The sequence below is a fragment of the Mytilus edulis genome, chromosome 3 (assembly GCF_963676685.1).
Source record: "Mytilus edulis chromosome 3, xbMytEdul2.2, whole genome shotgun sequence".
NCBI classification, from domain to species: Eukaryota; Metazoa; Mollusca; class Bivalvia; order Mytilida; family Mytilidae; genus Mytilus; species Mytilus edulis.
The window spans coordinates 97214131-97237644 of NC_092346.1; the positions used below are offsets into that span (position 1 = coordinate 97214131).

The 23514-nt window shown below is 31.8% G+C and overlaps 1 protein-coding gene across 4 annotated transcripts in view; it reads left to right on the forward strand.

Moving 5' to 3' along the window:
- Positions 1-23514, forward strand: part of LOC139517900 (leukocyte tyrosine kinase receptor-like) — a 296261-nt gene that overhangs the window by 99221 nt on the left and 173526 nt on the right. For all 4 annotated transcript variants that reach the window (XM_071309393.1, XM_071309392.1, XM_071309394.1 and 1 more), the window contains 6 exons: positions 8790-8921; positions 10173-10340; positions 10818-10924; positions 13794-13978; positions 17045-17133; positions 22826-22852. In XM_071309393.1, coding sequence (XP_071165494.1) covers positions 8790-8921; positions 10173-10340; positions 10818-10924; positions 13794-13978; positions 17045-17133; positions 22826-22852 — 708 coding nt within the window. The remainder of the gene's footprint in view (positions 1-8789; positions 8922-10172; positions 10341-10817; positions 10925-13793; positions 13979-17044; positions 17134-22825; positions 22853-23514) is intronic.

The window sequence follows — 23514 nt, forward strand, 5'->3', positions numbered from 1 at the left end:
CCACAATCATTACTAGGGTATCTATTTTAGAAAAGTGTCTAATGACCCCACCTACCAACCAAGATGGCTGACATCAGTAAATACAGCAACAGGTGAGCGACACAGGCTCTTGAGAGCCTCTAGTTTTTAATGACTTTTTTTTTTGGTTTGATTATGTATGAATGTTATTTGGACTAGGTGGAAAATAGTTTGTATGCAAATTTAGAAAAAAAAAATACTAAACAATCTAAACTGTATTGTATGCCCTTGAGCTGAAGTCAGTAAGTGAGTAGAACTTATGTTCAACAGGATATCATCGTCATTCGACCTTCTGGTGGAAATTTAGATGATCTGCAACTTCAAGTATCAGAGATAATAAACATTAATATGAAAACAAGGAGATGTAGTATGATTGCCAATAAGACTAAATATAAAAATAAGGAGATGAAGTATGATTGCCAATTAGACCAAATGAGGTAGAAGTAAGCATGCAATTATAGGTCACTGTACTGTCATCTATAATTTACAAACCCATACAGTTTAGTCAGTAATAGTAGGACCTTGCTGACAAAATGTGAAACCATTCAAACATGAAAATGTGAAACCTGATATATATGACAAATAATAAATGAAAAGCAAATGTGATATAGTAACTAAGGACAACCACTGAATTATTCATTCTAACATCAAACATAAAACAGATTTGACTTTCACCGAGAGACATGTGTTTGTCTAAATTACATTTTCTTCTCTAAATATGTATTCAAGGTATTTGTTCTGTTTTGTATACCGACGAGGAAGCCAAAGGTCTTCTGATATAGTTCTGATGAGTTATGTCAGCCCAAACATTTATTGCATTTATTTTCTGAAACTGAATTAAGATATTAGTTTCTGATTTATCTTGTTTATAACAATGAAAAGTAAGACTTTTGATATGGCATATATTATAATTTATGTATTGTCACAAAAATGTTGGCCTCTTGCATGTCAGTACAACATCCAAACATTATTTTAATTTACTAAATTTAAACGTGGATGTGTTTTATTTTTTTGGAGATAAAATTTCCTGTTCAATGTTAAATCCAGTGTTAAATAAAGTACATTTTGTGTTGAATAAGAAGAAATTATGGGCAATTATGGCAATTATAGATAATTTTGTGTTGTTCCTGTCAGTAACAGCGTAGATGATTTATGGAATGACTCTTCTGAGAATTCTGTACATTCCGTGGTAATTGATAGGTGATGTCATTGCTGCACGTTCCTAATGGTGTGGGAGACAACTAGATTAACTCTGCAGGAGCAGCAAGACTATTATTAGAAAATTTCCTATATAAATTGGTTGTAACATACTTTTATCATTTTAGTTGAAACATATTTATTTATAGTGAATTGGGAAACAAGTTACAACAACCTATATTAATCCCTTTCCACTTTTCCTTTTCCAATTGTTTCAAAAAGTTTCAATTTGTTTTCTTTTTGATGCAAAGTGACCAGGTGAGCTATACGGCCACCTTGGAATATCCTCTAGAATTGGTAATGATTTAAAATGATTTTATAAAATGAATTTGATAGTACATGCAGGTTGAGTGTTCCAAAAAAAATGTTTACATAATAAAATATCTGTTTTGTTCATTATTTGACCAAAAATTGTGCAGAGTTTGGTGGACCTATTTGTTGATATTAGGCTAAAATCATGCTCTTTAAATAGGCAAATAATAAATGTTAAAACCCTTAGAGGTTTATACTGGTTACAACATTGTGTTCCAATGATAAAAAAGATAGATCTGACACAGAAAGAAGCATGAATTTAGGTAATGGTAACATTTGGACTTATATATAAATTTTTATGATTCTTGAAACTTCAAACTATTTCTGATTTTTAAAGGCAGTGCTTTAAGGCCTGACTTTCAAGTCATGAGGTTCATCTTTCCTTACGCAAATCTTTGCTGGGGGTCATTTTGCAAGAAATAGATCCGGAAATGTTTAAATTTCTCCTCTACTTTTTGTGGTATGTATTGGTTTTTGTTCCTTTCATTTACATTGGGAAATAAAGAAACGATCAGTGTGTATTGTTCGTTTTAAAAATCTGTTTATTAATGTGTCTTTTGCATTATAAGCAGTCAATCTGATTACAAACTATCATTATTCGAATTCCGTGTGGAAAGAGGTCCGTTCAATTTCGAGTACTATTTGCGATCTAAAGATATTTTAAAATCATTTCACTCGTTGATATAACATGATATTATAATTAAAAGTCGACTGACCGTGAATTATATTGCATAATATACAATTTAAAGTACTTCTGTACGTGAAGCCGTATGACGTTATAGTTATTTCGGTCTCAGTTATGTAAAATATGAAATTATCGTTCCTGAATAGGGTTCCACTAATTAAAGACAAGAAGCGTCAAAAAGTGATAAGAAGCGACAATAAAATTAAAATAGCGATAAGGAGCGACAATATAATTAATTTAGCGAGAAGAAGCGTCAAGAAGACTATATAGCGACTATACATAAATAAAAAAAAATGTCATTGCAACAACTTATTCCCCATAGATATTAAAAAAAACATGCATTATTTTTTATTATAGGGGCGGTTATAAAACATTTTTTATATTACTGTACATTGATAGATAAAAATATGTTTTTATTAAGAAGAAAGGGATTAGTTTTTATTAGATATAAAAAAATATATATTTTATGCACACGCTTTAAATTGGCCATCAAAACAAAAAAAATTCAATTTCCTTTTAAAGAATTTATTGAATCAAAACCATGCAATATCATTTCCTTTCTAACAGTGAAATTCTTCTTTTTCATAGGGACATATTTGATAGGTGTAGCTTCACCCTATCACATCAAATGAGAATAGCCTCGTGAGAGAATTACGATTCGCTTGTCCCTTGTTAGTTATTGTCGCTTCGTCACTAAATTAAACTTCTTGTCGCTGTTTATCTCTAAAATTCTTCTTGTCTCTTATTAGTGAGACCAGTCAGTTCCGTCCTTAACTTCCGTTTTTGCACTGCAAAACAATCACACAATTAACGATGCCTAGTCCTTGTTGGTGTGTACCTGAGTGTCATTTAAGAGGAGGACTTGCATTTCTAAATGACTTAATAAGAAGGAAAAGTTGGATCAACGCCATGGCTCAAACGTAGATTGTTATGTGCGATGCAATCGTAGAACCCATATCAATCAGCTGTTGTTTGCAAGGCACATTTTACTGAAAACGACTACGTTCAGGAAACTATTCATGGTAAAACTTTATTTTCTTTAAGAAATATATACTGTTATTTATATAATCGCCATGCAAGTAAACCAAAGTCTGGTAGCAACCGCAATTATCGTTTTAGAATAAAAAGGGGGGTGAATTCAAGACGTCATAACTTTTGGGATTACGATTCAATATCATCTGTTTGACATTTTTTGGTTAATACTACAATTGTATGGTTTTTCTACAAGAGATATATTATACTGATAATTATTTTAGCAGTAATTATGTAAATTTCGGTTGTAATGACAAGAATTCATGAGCTATGCCTCGGGCTTTCTTGAAAAATATCAATGAAAATGTAAACAGGAACAAAACATTGACATGAATGATGCTCTCCACCTATGTTATAGTTATTTAGGTATGTGTGTTGCACAAGTCTTTCACAAGTTTCAAAAAAGCTAATGTTATAAAAACTTTTTTCAGGGCACATACCCACTTTATAGAGACTTGTCTACTGCCATGCATTCCCATCCTATTTTCATGCACCATTTGTAAGCAAGAGACTGAATGGTTTACAAAATTAAAAATCAGGACGGTGTCCCGTTAAACCAAAAGAACTAAACTGGATGAATATTGTAGGAGAAATCTAGAGGAAAGTTTTGATTTGTGAAATTGGTTTTCCTGAACAGATGTACATTCATCCTGCAGGAAAGATTTATAACTGTCCACCACCAACTGAAGAGCTAATGTTGAGCTTCACAGATGGAATTACTCAAACACCATAAATGCCTATGTTTTCAGCACAGATTTCACAAATCATGACACAGCTGTGCATTTTTATGCCCCACCTACGATAGTAGGGCGCATTATGTTTTCTGGTCTGTGCGTCCGTTCGTCTGTTCGTCCGTTCGTCCGTTCCTCCGTCCGTCTGTCCCTCTTTAGGTTATAGTTTTTGGTCAAGGTAGTTTTTGATGAAGTTGAAGTCCAATCGACTTCAGACTTGGTACACATGTTCCCTATGATATGATCTTTTTAATTTTAATGCCAAATTAGAGTTTTTACCCCAATGTCACGGTCCACTGAACATGGAAAATGATAGTGTGAGTGGGGCATTCGTGTACTGGGGACATATTCTTTTTATACCTGTTAAGAGTCGAAAACTAAATATTATTTTTATATAAATAAACATATATTGTGTCATTTTAGAACTTATATTTTTCCAAAGGATGCATGAATGAAAGTAGTGAAATTCATTTTGCTTTGATATATAGATTTGAATTACAATTGTTCATGTTATTGTAATGCATATAAAAATAAAGAGATGTGGCACAATCATGACAATGTAAATATATGATATTCTGTGAGTTTATCAAACTAAAGGGGATAAGAAATGGGTATAAGCAGTTACAGGACTGTACTACTGTACAATCTCCAACAATGAGAAAAACTCATACTGTAAAGAGAATTTCATATTTACAACTAAGTTTTGTTTTTGCATTGAATAATTTTCTTCTATTGTCTTAAAAGCAAATATGGGAAGTGGTTAAAATGCTAATGAGACAGCTTTTATGGCCACCAGATGTCATTGTTACCTTGATTAAAAACTCCTTTTTAGTTCACCTGACCTGACTCATCACTTGGTTTCGTCGTCCATAAACTTTTACAAACAATCTTCTCTGAAACTACTGTGCCAAATTTAACCAAACTTAGCCAAAATCATCATTGCGGTATCTAATTTAAAAAATGTGTGGTTAGACCCGGTCAACCAACCGAGATGGCCACTATGGCCAAAAATGGAACATACAGGTAAAATGTAGATTTTGGCTTATAACTCTGAAACCAAAGCATTTAGAGCAAATCTGACATAGGGTGAAATTGTCTCTTCAGTGAAGATCTATCTGCCCAGGAATTTTCAGACAAATCTGACAACCCGTTGATGGATTGCTGCCCCCAAATTAGTAATTTGAAGGAAATTTTGCAGAGTTTGGTTATTATCTTAAATATTATTATAGATGGAGATAAACTGTAAACAGCAATAATGTTCTGCAAAGTAAGACCTACAAATAAGTCAATATGACCAAAATTTAAGTTGACCCCTTAAAGAGTTATTGCCCTTTATAGTCAATTTTTAACAATTTTCATAAATTTTTGTATTTTTTTGTTAATTTTTAAAAAATATTTTCAACTGTAAATACTGGGCCATGTTTATTATAGATAGAGATAATTGTAGCACCAAGAATGTTCAGTAAAGAAAGATCTACAAACACATCCCCATCATCAAAAACACAATTTTGTCATTTTATATGTGTCCGTTGTTTAATATGCACATAGACCGTCCAAGGTGAGCGACACAGGCTCTTGAGAGTCTCTAGGTCATTAATACAGGTAGATAACTTTATCATGTTTATACTGAAAAATAATTTTGCTTGGAGGGAGAATTTAAAAAAAGTTCTGTCTTCAAAAGAGTTGACATGTTACTATGTACATTAACCATTATGTTACTTGATGTTCTAGCAATACACACAGAACGGAGACTAGTCAATCTTTGTGAATTATTTTTCATAGGATAGGAGTAATTGAATATGTGTATATAATCAATAATTAAAAATAGTTTTATTTACATTAAAAAGGAAAAGTTCTTATGTCTTAAAAATGCATTTCATGGCAAGGTACAGAAAATATACTGTAAACAGTAGACTATAGATATAGGTGAACTAGGTACAAGAGAACTCTAAATCTTAAATACTACAAACCACCTCTGTTCTATGGAAGATAATGATATATTGGACTAGAAATACACACAACCTGTAATTAACTGCCTTTACAGCGCTTTCGCGCTTTGATTAAACCATTGCCTCTGAGAAAGACTGGATGTGAACTCTTTCTGATATTTCTTACAAGGTCTAAAGGCTTGTAATTGAAACTAATCATAATTGTGAAGTGAAGGAGAGTCAGGTTTGGGAAGACTTAATCTAATCTTGTTATTTGACATTAAGATGCAGTATTGTGACAATATGATAGCAAATAAAATAAAGTTGACAAGTATTTGCTGTTTATGTATCCAATTTCCCCCAATCTATTTATTGGATATTATCTTGTGTCTTTGTTTGGTTTGGCAGATAAATGGCAATTGACATCGCTGAAATCAGATAACGGAAAATTGTCTTTGAAAGCGTAAGGGCAAATAATCTAAAGATGTATAATTATTGTAAGATGGATTGTGAAAATTTGGTCTGAGATGCACTTTTTTGGTAACAAATGCATGAGGTCCTTTATTGAATGTTTCTGTTAACAACTGCATGAGGTACTTTATTGAATGTTTCTGTTAACAACTGCATGATGTCCTTTATTGAATGTTTCGGGGTAACAAATGTATGAGGTCCTTTATTGAATGTTTCTTTTAACAAATGCATGAGGTCCTTTATTGAATGTTTCGGGGTAACAAATGTATGAGGTCCTTTATGAAATGTTTCTGTTAACAAATACATAATGTCCTTTATTGAATGTTTCTGTTAACAAATGTATGATGTCCTTTATTAAATGTTTCTGTTAACAAATGTATGAGGTCCTTTATTAAATGTTTCAGTTAACTAATGTATTGGGTCCTTTATTAAATGTTTTTGTTAACAAATACATAATGTCCTTTATTGAATGTTTCTGTTAACAAATGTATGATGTCCTTTATTAAATGTTTCAGTTAACAAATGTATGAGGTCCTTTATTAAATGTTTCAGTTAACAAATGCATGAGGTCCTTTATTGAATGTTTCGGGGTAACAAATGTACGAGGTCCTTTATTGAATGTTTCGGGGTAACAAATGTACGAGGTCCTTTATGAAATGTTTCTGTTAACCAAATACATAATGTCCTTTATTGAATGTTTCTGTAAACAAATGTATGAGGTCTTTTATTGAATGTTTCTGTTAACAAATACATAATGTCCTTTATTGAATGTTTCTGTTAACAAATGTATGAGGTCTTTTATTGAATGTTTCTGTTAACAAATACATAATGTCCTTTATTGAATGTTTCTGTTAACAAATGTATGAGGTCCTATATTGAATGTTTCAGTTAACAAATGCAGGATGTCCTTTATTGAATATTTTTGTTAACAAATGCATGATGACCTTTATTGAATGTTTCTGTTAACAAATGCATGATGTCCTTTATTGAATGTTTCTCTTAACAAATGCATGATGTCCTTTATTGAATATTTCTGTTAACAAATGTATGAGGTCCTATATTGAATGTTTCAGTTAACAAATGCAGGATGTCCTTTATTGAATATTTCTGTTACCAAATGCATGATGACCTTTATTGAATGTTTCTGTTAACAAATGCATGATGTCCTTTATTAAATGTTTCTTTTAACAAATACATGAGGTCCTTTATTGAATGTTTCTGTTAACAAATGCAGGATGTCCTTTATTGAATATTTCTGTTAACAAATGCATGATGACCTTTAATTGAATGTTTCTGTTAACAAATGCAGGATGTCCTTTATTGAATATTTCTGTTAACAAATACATGATGTCCTTTATTGAATATTTATGTTAACAAATGTATGAGGTCCTTTATTGAATGTTTCTGTTAACAAATGCATGATGTCCTTTATTGAATGTTTCTGTTAACAAATGCATGATGTCCTTTATTGAATGTTTCTGTTAACAAATACATGAGACCTTTATTGAATGTTTCTGTTAACAAATGCAGGATGTCCTTTATTGAATATTTCTGTTAACAAATGTATGAGGTCATTTATTGAATATTTCTGTTAACAAATGTATGAGGTCCTTTATTGAATGTTTCTGTTAACAAATGTATGAGGTCCTATATTGAATGTTTCTGGTAACAAATGCCTGAGGTCTGTTAGTAAATATTTCTGTTAAGAAATGAATGATGTCTGTTAGTAAATATTTATATTAAATACATGAGGTCCTTAGTTAAGATTTCTGTTAACAAATGCATGAGGTCTTTTATTAAATGTTTCTGTTAACAAATGTATGAGGTCCTATATTGAATGTTTCAGTTAACAAATGTATGAGGTCATTTATTGAATGTTTCAGTTAACAACTGCATGAGGTCCTTTATTAAATGTTTCTATTAACAAATGTATGATGTCATTTAGTAAATATTTCTGTAAACAAATGCATGAGGTCCTTTATTAAATGTTTCTGTTAACAACTGCATGAGGTCCTTTAGTAATTTTTTCTGTTAACAAATACATGAGGTCCTTTTTGAATGTTTCTGTTAACAACTGTATGAGGTCCTTTGTGAATGTTTCTGTTAACAACTGCATGAGGTCTTTTAGTAAATATTTCTGTTTACAATGTCATGAGGTCCTTTAGTTAACAACTGCATGAGTTCTTTAAGTAATTGTTTCTGTCAACAACGTCATGATGTCCTTTAGTGATTTTTTTAGTTACCTGTCTGGAAGAAATTCCTTCACCTGCGTAAGGAAATATTACCTTCTCTCGACTGATATTTTGACATTTACCTCTCCTGAACAGGATATTGATCTTCAGATTATATGACCTAAAGAAATAACCAGATTTAACCAAATTAGGTTTGAAATAAATTTGATTTTTTGTTTTACAGATGGGAAGTACACAAAATCATGCTCAGTGAAACAGTTTTCATGTGGAGACAACTCATGTATTTCTATTGATAAAATATGTGATTTTAGAGAGGACTGCTTAAATGGACAAGATGAGAGCAATATTACATGTGGTAAGTTGAAATGTTATATTAGGTTTGGAATTTTTAAATTAGTTTTTGCCTAAATCATTCTGGACAAGACGTCATTTAATGAAATGCTCACCTGGTGTAGTAAAATTGGAAATGTTCATAAATATAAAAAAGAAGATTTGTCTTGATTGCCAATGAAACAATGCTTCACAAGAGACCAAATTACACAGAAATTAACAATTAATAGGTCACCATACAGCTTTCAACAATGAGCAAAGCCCATACAGCATAGTTAGTTATAAAAGGCCCCTAAAAAGACAAATGTGAAAGAATTCAAACAAGAAAACTAAAGGCCTAATTTAAATACAAAATAAACATAAGAAAAACAAATATGTAACACAACAACAAACACTGAATTATAGTCTCCTGACTTGAGGCAGAGACGAACATACAAAATGTGGTGAGGTTCAACATGTTACCACGATCCCAACCCTCCTGCTAACCTGGGACAGTGGTGTAACAGTACAACATAAGAATGAACTGTAAAAATCAGTTGAAAAAGGCATAATTCATCAGATGGATACAAATAGAATAACATCTTACAAAAACACAGAGTGGACATGGCCGGGTACTTCCCAACAACAAAAAGACACTATGTACAGATCTGTAAGTACTTGCAGTTACTGACAGCTAGTTCAAAGCCAATTATAACTAATAAAATTAATCATGCATCTAAGACTGGATAAGGTTATTACTTTCTCGCTGCGTTGAAGACCTGTTGCTGGCCTTCGGCTGTTGTCTCTTTGACACATTCCTCATTTTTATTCTCAATTTTATTAAAAATTAGTTGGAAATTATTATCTATAGTGGACAATTTGAGCAGGTATTTTTTCTCACATTCTTAATAAGAAAAAGACTTTTTGTCAAAATGAATGCATAGACAAAGTCACTTGGACAAAGTACTTCATAACCATCTGTGAACTACTCATTCAGGGTAAGAAAGATAACTCTACACTTTAGAATAAATATAGATGAAGATAAATAATAAAATTGGTCAACGGAACTTGGTATAACTGATTTTATTAAAGATTTGTAATTTAATTTGACTTGTAATGATGAAAGCTAAGCATAGGCCTTTGCCAAAGCATGTTATTTTAAAAGAAAGTCCATTTACATGTGTTTTTATTATAGTAAAACTTTGCAATGCAAGAATATATAACATATCCAACATTAGAAAAAAATTGAAGTATCAAATGACTATAATACCACAATTATTGATACTAATCATTGCAGATTCCTTGCCGTTAGGAGCATATTGTAACTTTGATAGTCCTAATTGGTGTGGCTGGCATAATGTAAAAAGTGGAGATTTGATCAAAGATGATTTGGACTGGAAGTGGCACACAGGTTCAACTCCCACCCAAGATACAGGTCCAACTGAGGATCACACAACAGGGAATGGTAAATAGTGTGTAATGATATATGTGTTGATGATGTGTGTTATTGTGTACTAACCTGACTTGTCATGTTTCCATTTAGATCCTACTTTTCTCTATAATCACTGAGTGTTTTGCTATATGTAACTGCATTAGACATATCCATATATAGATACCCATATATAGATACCAACAAACAGAACAGGTGATCTTCATGGACACTAAATGTCTTAATTTTAGTCCTGGTATCTATGATGAGTTTATTTACCAAATTTTTAAAAACTTATTTTGGATTGGCATTTTCCCCCCTCTATACGGAAGATTTTACATTGTAAGATGTGTCTTGTCTGTTTGTAGGGCATTCTGGTCATTTGAAAAATATTAGATGTGCCATTTGCTCCATTTAAAAAAACCAATAAAAAAAAAGAAGGAAAATATATATATCACTAGATAAATCACTGAATTGATAATGTAAAATAAACTGTTATAATATTTATTGCAGGCCATTATATGTATATGCATTCATCAGGTGGAACCTTTCTAGAAACCACAGTGTTAGAGAGCCCTGTATTTGATGCACCTAATGAGAAACTAGGTCAAAATTGTCAGGTAAGCTTGTGAGGTTACCAGTGGGAAAATGTTCTGATATACTCCCATATGTGTCAATCTTCACCATTTAGGTGTGAACTACACAATTTATCACCTTATCCCTGATGCACAATCATGATTGTAAAAAACGCCTTAAAGCAAAATTTTGGGAGTTGTGTTGGTTCACCATATTAAACTGTTTATGGGGTATTTCAATGATACTTACATCTATGTCACATGTCTTTTACAAAAGTCTGCAACGTAGACTGATAAAGAAAAGAACGTTGACCACAGTGGTCTGAATGACCTTTGAAAGCAGACAAGGACTTTTAATTTCATCAGAAGAAGCCCTTCATAGCTTAGAAAACTACAAAATATAGTTGACCTATTGCATATTGCAATTTTTATGTCCCATTAATGGGCATTATGTTTCTGGTCTGTGTGTCCATTTTTTGGTTTGTTCGTCAGTCCATTCGTTTGTTTGTTCATCCGTCTGTCTGGCTTCAGGTTAAAGTTTTAAGTCAAAGTAGTTTTTGTCAAGCCTGTAACTTTAGTCACAGAAAGCTCGACATAGGGATAGCGATTTTGCGGCTGCGGTGGCATTAGCTATCTTCTTAAAAGCTTTATATTTTAGAAGGTGGAAGACCTGGATGCTTCATACTTTGTATATGGATGCCTCATGTTACAAAGTTTCCGTCAGTCACATGTCCAATGTCCTTGACCCTATTTTCTTGGTTCAGTGACTACTTGAAAAAAAAAGTAAAGATTTTTTGTAATGTTAAATTCTCTCTTATTATAAGTAATACATAACTATATTTGGTATGTGGGTACCTTGCAAGGTCCTCATGCCTGTCAGATAGTTTTTCACTTGACCTCGATCTCATTTCATGGATCAGTGAACAAGGTTAAGTTTTGGTGGTCAAGTCCATATCTCAGATACTATAAGCAATAGGTCTAGTATATTCGGTGTATGGAAGGACTGTAAGGTTTACATGTCCAGCTGTCAGGTGTCATCTGACCTTGACCTGATTTTCATGGTTCAGTGGTTGTAGTTAAGTTTTTGTGTTTTGGTCTTTTTTTCTATTACTATATGCAATAAGGTCAACTATATTTGGTGTATGGAAATGTTTTATGATTTATATGTCAGTCGCGCAGGTTTTATTTGACCTTTATCTCATTTTCACGGTTCGGTGTTAAGTTTTTGTGTTTTGGTCTGTTTTTCTTAAAGGGGCACTTGCTACGTGATATATAAAAAATCTAAAGTATGATTTTTTTTTCAATCATTAATGAAAGTGAAATATTGAAATAATGATTGCTTTTAGCAGCTAAAATGCTTCAATTTTGTTAAATTAAGCTAATAAACATTGATAATGAATTATTCACTAGCAAGTGAAGAATTCCACCTCATTAAATCTCTATTCGTGTGAACTCCAATTTAACCCTGTAGAAAGAGATAGAATAACACATGCATTGTCTGTGTACGGATATTTAAAGGAAAAGAATGTCAACATTGAAAGTGAAACAAAGGTAAATACTTTGATTAACTGATTCGATCCACACAAAACCATTCTTATAAAGGAAAAAACGACGATAAACATAAATTTTTAATCTATAATACAAATTTAACAGATCTATAAAAATCTAATCGCATGAGTTGCTTAATCTATTTATATCTCTGTTTATGTTTACATCGCTTATATGGTATAAGAAGGTAAACTCGATAGTTAATTAGATGGCGTCTTGGCTAAAATTCACACGAAACAAAGCTACATCTTATTGAGACCATGTCCTGGAAATTGTTTCTTTTATACTTTTAAAATTTGGAAAAATGTTTTACATTGTTATAAATAAAATATGAGAATTTGAGTCAAATTGGTGAACATGAATTTGACAGCTAGTGTCCCTTTAAACTATAAGCAATACAGCCAACTATATTTGTTGTATGGAAGAATTGTTAGCTGTACATGCCTGCCTGGCATGGTTCATGTGACCTTGATCTTATTTTCATGGTTCATGTGACCTTGATCTTATTTTCATGGTTCATTGGTCAATGTTTAGTTTATGTGACAGTTGTAATGAAGCTTTATTATTAGGACTATCAACATAATATCAACGATAAGTAAAGAAAGCGAGACATTTCAGCGTGTGCACTCTGGTTGATGAAGTTGAAGTCAAATCAACTTGAAACTTAGTACATATGTTCCCTATGATATGATCTTTCTAATTTTAATACCAAATAAGAGTTTTTACCCCAATTTCACAGTCCACTGAATAAAGAAAATGATAGTGGGGATGGTGCATTTGTGTAATATGAACACATTCTTGTTTTCAATTACCATAAGCAACAGGTCAACTTTATTTGGTGTATGGAGTAATTGTAAGGTGTGCATGCCTGTCTGATATTGAAAATTGTTAATCCTTTTGCACTTTTGTTTAGGAAACTATAAAAGTAATTTTTCTGCAAGGTAAGCTGATATTGTTAGTCTGTCTGATCTTTACAACTTTCTTGTTTTGCCGGTACAATTATTAATTGCTGAAATTATGAACACAAGGAGATGTAGTATGATTGCCAATGATACAGCTATCTCGAAAGACGTCAACAATTATTTGATTTAAAGTTAATGGTCACTGCAGCAATTAATAGACAGAAAAATTAATTGTAACTAGTTAAGTAGTCAAGACATTATGGCATGCGCACATATTGCTGAAACTTTTATATTATTGGCTTACTTTAGATGGAAAGTTATTGAGGTAATATCTATGAAATGTTTGCCTGGCTCAATGGGTATCATACTGTTTAGACAAACTGAATAGTTTTATTGCTAACCTATGTCTTTAAATACAATGTTTAAAACAAATTCATACTTATATATGGTAATTGTTTTTGCAGGTACACTTCCATTACTATATGTATGGGGGATATGTCAGCAAGTTAGTGTTAAAACTTGTTCCATTGAACGATGATGATTTAAAGCCATGTGAGGAGAAGAATCGTGTTATACTATTTGACAAATTCAAAGATCAAGGACAAAAATGGCATTTTGCAGCAGTGGATATTAAAAACATAACAAAAAGGTAGATAACTCCATCTTATATTTAAAAGAAGAAAAAAGACTCCGAAAATTTTTGAGTTGCCTTTCTTTGAATTGAGGAACAGAAAGCTCTCTTTGATAATTTAGATTAATAAGAAAACTAGGTTTATTTAGGCTTCAATCACATTAAGTAGATAACTTTATTGTATTTCAAATATTGAAACAGCAACAATGTTATCCTAATTTTTGTCGAGCCTGCAACTTTTGTTGCAGAAAGCTCGACATAGGGATAGTGATCCAGGGGCAGCGGCTACGACGGCTGCGTTAGCTACTTCTTAAAAGCTTTATATTTTAGAAGGTGGAAGACCTGGATGCTTCATACTTTGTATATAGATGCTTCATGTTACGAAGTTTCCGTCAGTCACATGTCCAATGTCCTTGACCTCATTTTCATGGTTCAGTGACCACTTGAAAAAAAAGTTCAAATTTTTTGTAATGTTGAATTCTCTCTTATTATAAGTAATAGGATAACTATATTTGATATGTGCGTACCTTGCAAGGTCCTCGTGTCTGTCAGACAGTTTTCACTTGACCTGGACCTCATTTCATGGATCAGTGAACAAGGTTAAGTTTTGGTGGTCAAGTCCATATCTCAGATACTATAAGCAATAGGGCTAGTATATTCGGTGTATGGAAGGACTGTAAGGTGTACATGTCCAACTGGCAGGTGTCATCTGACCTTGACCTCATTTTCATGGTTCAGTGGTTACAGTTAAATTTTTGTGTTTTGGTCTGTTTTTCTCATACCATATGCAATAGGTCTACTATATTTGTTGTATGGAATGTTTGTTAAGTGTACATGTCTAGCGGGCAGATGTCATGTGACCTTGACCTCATTTTCATGGTTCAGTGGTCAAAGTTAAGTTTTTGAGTTTTGGTCTTTTTATCTAATGCTATATGCCATAGGTCAACTATATTTGGTGTATGGAAATATTTTATGATCTTTATGTCAGTCGAGCAGGTTTTATTTAAACATGACCTCATTTTCACGGTTCATTGCACAGTGTTAAGTTTTTGTGTTTTGGTCTATTTTTCTTAAACTATAAGTAATGTGTCAACTATATATGTTGTATAGAAGCATTGTTAGCTGTACCTGTCTGCCTGGCATGGTTCATCTGACCTGGAGCTCTTTTTCAAGGTTCATTGGTCTTTGTTTAGTTATCTTGGTTAATGTTAAGTTTATGTGACAGTTGTAATAAAGCTTAGCTTTATACTTAGGACTATCAACATAATATCAATGATTAGTATAGAAGGCAAGACATTTCAGCGTGTGCACTCTTGTTATATAAAATTAGAATATGAAATGACTGATAGCTATGTATAATCCAATAGACTTAAAACATATTCTAATTTACCAAATAATTTAAGAGGACATTGTATGGTCTTCTATGTGTATACAGGGAATCTGTTCGTTAATTATCAGAATAAGCCGAAACATATAAAATGCTTATGTCAATAAATAGAAGTTAATATAAACTGCTTAACACAAATAATAGATAAATTTGTAAATTGTAATTTGCAATAAGAGTACTAAATAAAGTGTTCCTATGAATTTTTTTGGTAATCATTAATAGGGCTCTGGTAATTATAAAAACTAGAATGGCAGCTTATATTGACATTCAAGGTGTATATCTGGTTTGGACACAATTGGTTTTCCCCTAATTGTCTTTGTTAAATTTGCACGTTTCAAAGAATTGTGCAGAATGTATCTTTGATTCAAACAAAGAAATATTTGGCATGAGTTCAGTTTTATCCTGTGCCGTACTTTAGACCAAAAAAAATCACATATTTCATTGCAAAATTATAAGAAAAAAACCCATCACTGGAATTTAACACATAAAATTGTTACATCAGTGTACTAAAACGTATTCTAATTTACCAAATAAATGAAAGACATATGATCTTCTATGTGTATACTGGGAATCTGTTAATTTTCAGGATAAGCTGACACATATCAATAAATAGAAGTTAATATAAACTGATTAACACAAATAATAGATAAATTTATAAATTGTAATTTGAAATAAGAGTACTAAATTATTTTTTTGTAAAAAAAGAAGAGTTCCTATGATTTTTTTTGGTAATCATTCATAGCGCTCTGGTAATTATAAAAACTGTAGGCTGGCAGCTTATATCCACACTCAAGGTGTAATACCTGGTTTTACCACCATTGAATCCCCGAATAGTCTTTGTTAAATTTGCACTTTTCAAAAAGTTATGTGGAATATATGTTTCATTCAAATAAAGAAATACTTGGCATGAGAAAAGTTTAATCCTGTGCCGTAGTGTAGAAAAGAAAATTCCATAACATTTCATTGCAAAATTTATAAGAAAATAACCATCACTGGAAGTTAATACATAAAACTGTAACCTAAATATTCCAAAATGTTCTATAGAAACCCCAAATAAAAAAAACATTGGTGCTTTGAAACACCCAAGATATATATATTTATGACCTAGAATTTTTTTACTGCAATTGAATTTAGAATTAATTTCCTACAACTGTCAAATTCTAAGTTTGTTTTTTTTCCAGCTCTTTTTCGTATGCAACTTGATGTGACGTACTATTGAACTTTTCCCTAAAATGGTAAAAAAACTGGCTGTATGTACTTAAACCATAAAGTTTTATCAAAATATTTTCCTCTGACACTTTTGGGCCAAGTTCATTATAGATAGAGATAATTGTAAGCAGCAAGATTGTTCAGTAAAGTAAGATCTACAAACACATCACCAACACCAAAACACAATTTTGTCATGAATCCATCTGTGTCCTTTAAATTTGTTAAATATGCACATAGACCAAGGTGAGCAACGCAGGCTCTTTAGAGCCTTTAGTTTTATATTACGTCTTTAAAAAAAAACATCATGTTTGTGTCCACATGTGTTATTGAAATTGCAGAGTTTACAACTTTTTGAGACGGGGCCATTCGTGTTGTTTTGACCGTCTAGTTTCAATTATTTTCTTTATTTAGAGGTAAAAAAAGTTGTCTACCTAATTCTTTTGTTTTATTTATGAACATAATTATATATTTAACTTTTTGCATTTCAGATTTAAACTTCATTTTATTGGATACATAGGGTTCAGTAAACAAAGTGATATAGCTCTGGATGACATCTCGCTTAGCCCTTCATGTTTTGGTAAGTCATACAGCCCTTGATGATATCTCTCTTAGCCCTTCATGTTTTGGTAAGTCATACAGCCCTTGATGATATCTCACTTAGCCCTTTATGTTTTGGTAAGTCATACAGCCCTTGATGATATCTCGCTTAGCCCTTCATGTTTTGGTAAGTTATATAGCCCTTGATGATATCTCAAGCGGCCCTTTATGTTTTGGTAAGTCATACAGCACTTGATGATATCTAGCTTACCCCTTTATGTTTTGGTAAGTCAGAGAGCTCTGGATGATATCTCAAGCGGCCCTTTATGTTTTGGTATGTCAGAGAGCTCTGGATGACACCTCTCTTTAAAAGCCCTTCATATTTTTGGAGGTCATAAAGCTCTGGATTTAGAATATGTACATTTTTTCCTGATAATTTTATAAGCTGAAAGGGTTGAATTTAAAAAGGAAATTAATACTGATAATTTGTTAGTGAAATAATAATGAATAAGGCCTCAACTAATATATTGTTTGTTTCCCAAATCCAGACCGTGTCAAAGCAGTTGTGGGAAGGTAGGTAGGGAAATAATTTAAATTTTTCCAAAAAGCTGGAACAATACCAGTCAATTTAACAAGCCTGAAAATCAGAAATGAATAAAATGATATTTGTCTTAGGTTTGACAATAAAATTTTATGAGTAGCACCAATTTTGCAGGGTCAGTCAGGATTGGGGAAACAAACTATTTTTAATTTTAGGCCTAAGATAAAGTTTATATTTCAATCCTAGTGTTGCCTTTTTTTAAAAACTTTTTTTATTTTATATACTGGTAGTCCCTTGGTTTAAATGTCTTACAGATGCTTGTATAAAGAAAGAAATAATCAAAATGAGATAAAATGTCTGACTGTCTGTAGCTAAAAAACATGCTGGAAAACAGCACTGACAGTGCTTTGATTTGCTAATTATTATGATTTTGACAATTATCTCAAAAACTTTAATATAGGTATATACTGTAAACAGTAAAAATATCATTAATGTAGGATCTACAAAAATATCATAAATGTAGGATCTACAAAAATATCATTAATGTAGGATCTACAAAAATTTCATTAATGTAGGATCTACAAAAATTTCATTAATGTAGGATCTACAAAAATATCATTAATAAAATTGAGAATGGAAATGGGGAATGTGTCAAAGAGACAACAACCCGACCAAATAAAAAACAACAGCAGAGGGTCACCAACAGGTCTTCAATGTAGCGAGAAATTCCCGCACCCGGAGGCGTCCTTCAGCTGGCCCCTAAACAAATATATACTAGTCCAGTGATAATGAATGCCATACTAATTTCCAAATTGTACACAAGAAACTAAAATTAAAATAATACAAGACTAACAAAGGCCAGAGGCTCCTGACTTGGGACAGGCGCAAAAATGCGGCGGGGTTAAACATGTTTGTGAGATCTCAACCCTCCCCCTATACCTCTATCCAATGTAGTAAAGTAAACGCATAACAATACGCACATTAAAATTCAGTTCAAGAGAAATCCGAGTCTGATGTCAAAAGATGTAACCAAAGAAAATAAACAAAATGACAATAATACATAAATAACAACAGACTACTAGCAGTTAACTGACATGCCAGCTCCAGACTTCAATTAAACTGACTGAAAGATTATGATTTCATCATATGAACATCAGGCACAATCCTTCCCGTTAGGGGTTTAGTATCATACCATCATAACATATATGAGAAGAACATAACCCGTGTCATGCCAACAACTGTTTTTAAAAAAATAATGTGTTTAGTTCCGATGCAAAGACCTTATCAGTGACTCAATATTAACGCCAAAATATGCAATCTTTAATGACTTGACAACAGTATCGTAATTATATCCCTTCTTAATAAGTCTATTCAAAGGTTTTGTAAGTTTCTGAGGTGAATACTGACAATACTGATAATGTAGGATCTACAAAAATATCATTAATAGGAGCTTCAAAAACATCACTAAATAAAATTTACAGATAAGCATACATAGCTAATTGGAATAAAAGTAAAATAAATATCAAAATGGAATATCTTTACTAGAAGGTAAGCAATTCATCCATTTGTTTATTCCAGCCCCACAGGTTTCTAGGTGGAAGGCTAATATAACACATGTTATTTTTATATTAATTAAGTTGACATGTGTTGCTGAAGCCCTACAGTACTGTACACATAACAAGGAAAAAAATTGTTCAGGTCACCGTACATGTAGGCGACATTTCTAATAAACAAACACCTTGATATTAATTAATGCCTGCTGATATCGTGATTATTTGTTGGCTGAAATAGAAATGAGTTATATGAAACTTCTTTAGACCTCTGCTCCTTTAACTGACAATTCAATTAACTAATATAATACTTGAACATTGACTTAGATAACTGTCATATTTTTATTTGATATTTTATAACCTTGTGCTTTTATAAATAAAGAATTTGTTTGACATCAGTTGTGCTGTTTTTGGCTCAACCTGATGTTGTATATGTCATACTTACTACTATTAGGGTTATTTATAGATACATGAAATAAATATTAAACCACAAATACATTAAAAAGGAAAGCTTTCAGGTTTTGAATGTTTCAAGTTACTATAGAATCAGAAATTATTGCGATGTTTTTATTTCAATAACAGGGTAAATATCATCACAATAATTTGAACTCACATTTTGAATTTTTTTTATTATGCCCCACCTACAATAGTAGAGGGGCATTATGTTTTCTGGTCTGTGGCTCCGTTCGTCTGTGCGTCCGTCCGTTCAGGTTAAAGTTTTTGGTCAAGGTAGTTTTTGATGAAGCTGAAGTCCAATCAACTTGAAACTTAGTACACTTGTTGCTTATGATATGATCTTTTTACTTTTAAAGCCAAATTAGTCTTTTGACCCCAATTTCACGGTCCACTGAACATAATAAATGAAAGTGGGAGTTTCAGGTTAAAGTTTTTGGTCAAGGTAGTTTTTGATGAAGTTGAAGTCAATCAAGTTGAAACTTAGTACACATGTTCCATATGATATGGTCTTTATAATTTTAATGCCAAATTAGATTTTTTACCCAATTTCATGGTCCATTGAACATGAAAAATGATAGTGTGAGTGGGGCATCTGTGTACTTTGGACACATTCTTGTTTGAATTAAAACAGGATTTTTCTCAATATCTCAAAAATTAAAATCGCATTACTAGTCTAAGATGACAAAATCTCAATAATAAACGCAATAACTTCTGAATTTATAGTAAATAAAAGCCTTGTTATCATCTTTTACCCATCCTAGATCACTAAGAGTTATGTCACTTTTTTTATCTTAAAATTTATGAAAGCTTATTTCACTACAGTCATGAAACTTTATTAAGATAGTAAATAAATCACATGGTTTACAATTATACTTCATTTTATACAAAATTGAACCACACAATTGTTTTGTGACAATCTACCATTTTTCACCATTTTAACAAAACTAGCACGTTTAGTTTTGATATCATGATTTATCTAATTTCTGTTTGACTGTATTCTAGACTGATGTATTGATTTTGGCGTGTAAAATATGTCATTATGATTATATACTTTGCTAGTCTATTATTTTGGGTTAAGATTCCATGAAATGCAATCAAAACCCTATGTTACTGACTTGATTTCTAAATCTTCCAGGGGCCTCGGTGGCCAAGTGATCTAAGTAGTTACTACTGTAATCACTAGCCAGTCAACACTGAGGTTGTGAGTCTAAACCCCCCTCGTGCAGGTGCACTCGACTCCAATCTCAATTGAATACACAGCTACTTTTGCATAGGTACTATTTCTGTACCAAAAATCTGTAGTACTGGAAAACTACTTTTAATATTCAGTACTATTTTGTTACATTAAAATTATTGTAATATTTAGGTACCTGTATTTTACAGTACTTAATTTATACTTGAAATTTAGGTACTACAGATTTTTGGTTACTACCGATACATTTTCAGCATTTTGTGTAAGATTTTCTATTTCAAATTCTCTTAAAATTATGATTTTCAAACATGGAATATTGTAATATTTCTGTACTAAAATATTTAGTACAAATCAAGTACTGTAAAATACAAGTACCTAAATATTACAATAATTTTAAAGTAAAGAAATAGTACTAAATATTAAAAGTAAATTTCCAGTACTACATATTTTTAGTAGAGATATGGTACCTATGCAAAAGTAGCTGTGTAGGATTGTCAGTTTTCCTATTGAAGGTTGTGGTTTTCTCTGGGCTTTCCGGCTGCCTTCACAAAAAAACCCAGACTGCCACGAAATAGCCTAAATGCGGTGCTTAAAAGTAGCGTTAAAACACCAAAAATCGAATCAAATCAAGTCTAAATCTTCCAAGGCTTATCACTACCTTTTTGATACACAAAATATAGTACATTGATTATAACATTCTATACATCCTATCCATGAACTTTTCTGGAAATTTATCAATGTAATGTAATATATGCTCAGTACTCTCAAATCGTATTTTCTTGTTAATTCTACCTGTTGATACTGTTTATAATGCTTTTTTGTCATTTTTTATTTATACGGATCTTGTCTGTACACCAGCTTTGATTATTTGTAATATCTTCACTTATTCTTACAACATTTGTATAAACTTCAAGATTATAAAAAAAAACGGTTTTTTTCTAAAGTGAACATTGATTGGTTAAATATTTCTCAGTCATGTCCTGTTTTTGAATTTGTTAGCTTTTTGGTCATGAATGTTTGTCTCTAATATTTAATTAACTGTGCATTTGTATTCAGATATCGCAGATCAAATTTATTCGTTCATTGTTTAATCATACGTTTTTTGATTGAGTTAAGTCTGCCAATTGATATTTTATCGTATGTTTTTCTTTGTTGTGATGTTATGCTATTGTTTCGGAAAAAGGGAGAAGGTTTGGATCCATTAAAACGTTTAATCCCGCTGCAAATGTTTGCACCTGTCCTAAGTCAGGAATCTGATGTACAGTAGTTGTCGTTTGTTTATGTAATATATACGTGTTTCTCGTTTATCGTTTTGTTTATATAGATTAGACCGTTGGTTTTCCCGTTTGAATGGTTTTACACTAGTAATTTTGGGGCCCTTTATAGCTTGTTGTTCGGTGTGAGCTAAGGCTCCGTGTTGAAGGCCGTACTTTAACCTATAATGGTTTACTTTTTAAATTGTTATTTGTATGGAGAGTTGTCTCATTGGCACTCACACCACATCTTCCTATATCTATCAGATATTCAAGTCACAAAATGATGTTTCACCTGTCAAGAAAATAACATAACTTTTGCAATGTGCAGGAATCTAATATCTGTTCTAAAAATATATAAATGATGTCAATTGTTTAAGTCATCTTGAATAATATAAAAATATCATAATCTATTGTTATCATTAAATTTATTTAAAATCAGTTTCTATTGAGTAGATACCTGCTATTTTCGTGGATTAGGGAAAACCAGGAACATATATATTTAGATATACTGTTCCCAGGAAAAACTGACAAGTTTGTTGATATTTAATTTCGTGGTTTTACAGAAATCTTCTTGCAAGCCTATGGAATTTTTTGCTATTCATTGAACATGTTTCCGTGGTTCAACTTTACCCACAAAATCCACGAAAAATTGGTATCCAACTCATTATAATAACTCCACAGTATTTGGAGTGTTTTATGTTATTTTACTCTAATGTTGCTATATTATCCTTTTACAGGTGGGAAGAAAGATTTTAATATTACAGGTATGTACTTACATCTGCTATTTGTAAATAAAAAGAATAGCAATCATCTTTATGGAATGGAAAATGAAATTTTAATATGATGATGAATTAGGAAATTTTGATTTATGATACCACAATTATTTTGATTATGTGCAGTAAATAGTTATTTTTTATATTTTATATTTAATACTAATAATTTTGTGATTTGTGATAAAGGGTCTAATTATATGATGAAAAACGGGGTACACTTGCACCTTGCATATTGCTTGTATACAGCATGTTGACTTTTCTAGTTCTCATGCACTTGGATTTAGTAAATAAGTTTTTCCTTTCTCATAATTAAGTGACCAATAGTGCATCCTACATCTTGTTTATATTCCAGGCTGCTGCAGTTTCCACATTATTAAAAATATAATTGGTGTTTGTTTTTTATAATTCTGTGAGCTAAACATGCAAAAATAGAAAAGAATATGGTAAAACCATTGATAAATGTTTATAATTTAGAACAGTCACAGTGGGTTAAGATTGATAGCTGCTCAATTAAAATGAACACTTATAAATTTGGGGGTATACGGCAGGTGGATGGTTGGTTGGGCGGGTGGCAGTCAAATGTTATCTGTGCATTTACTCATGAACTGTTCAACCAAAGCTTTTAAAATCTTAAGATGTTGTTACTGACAACA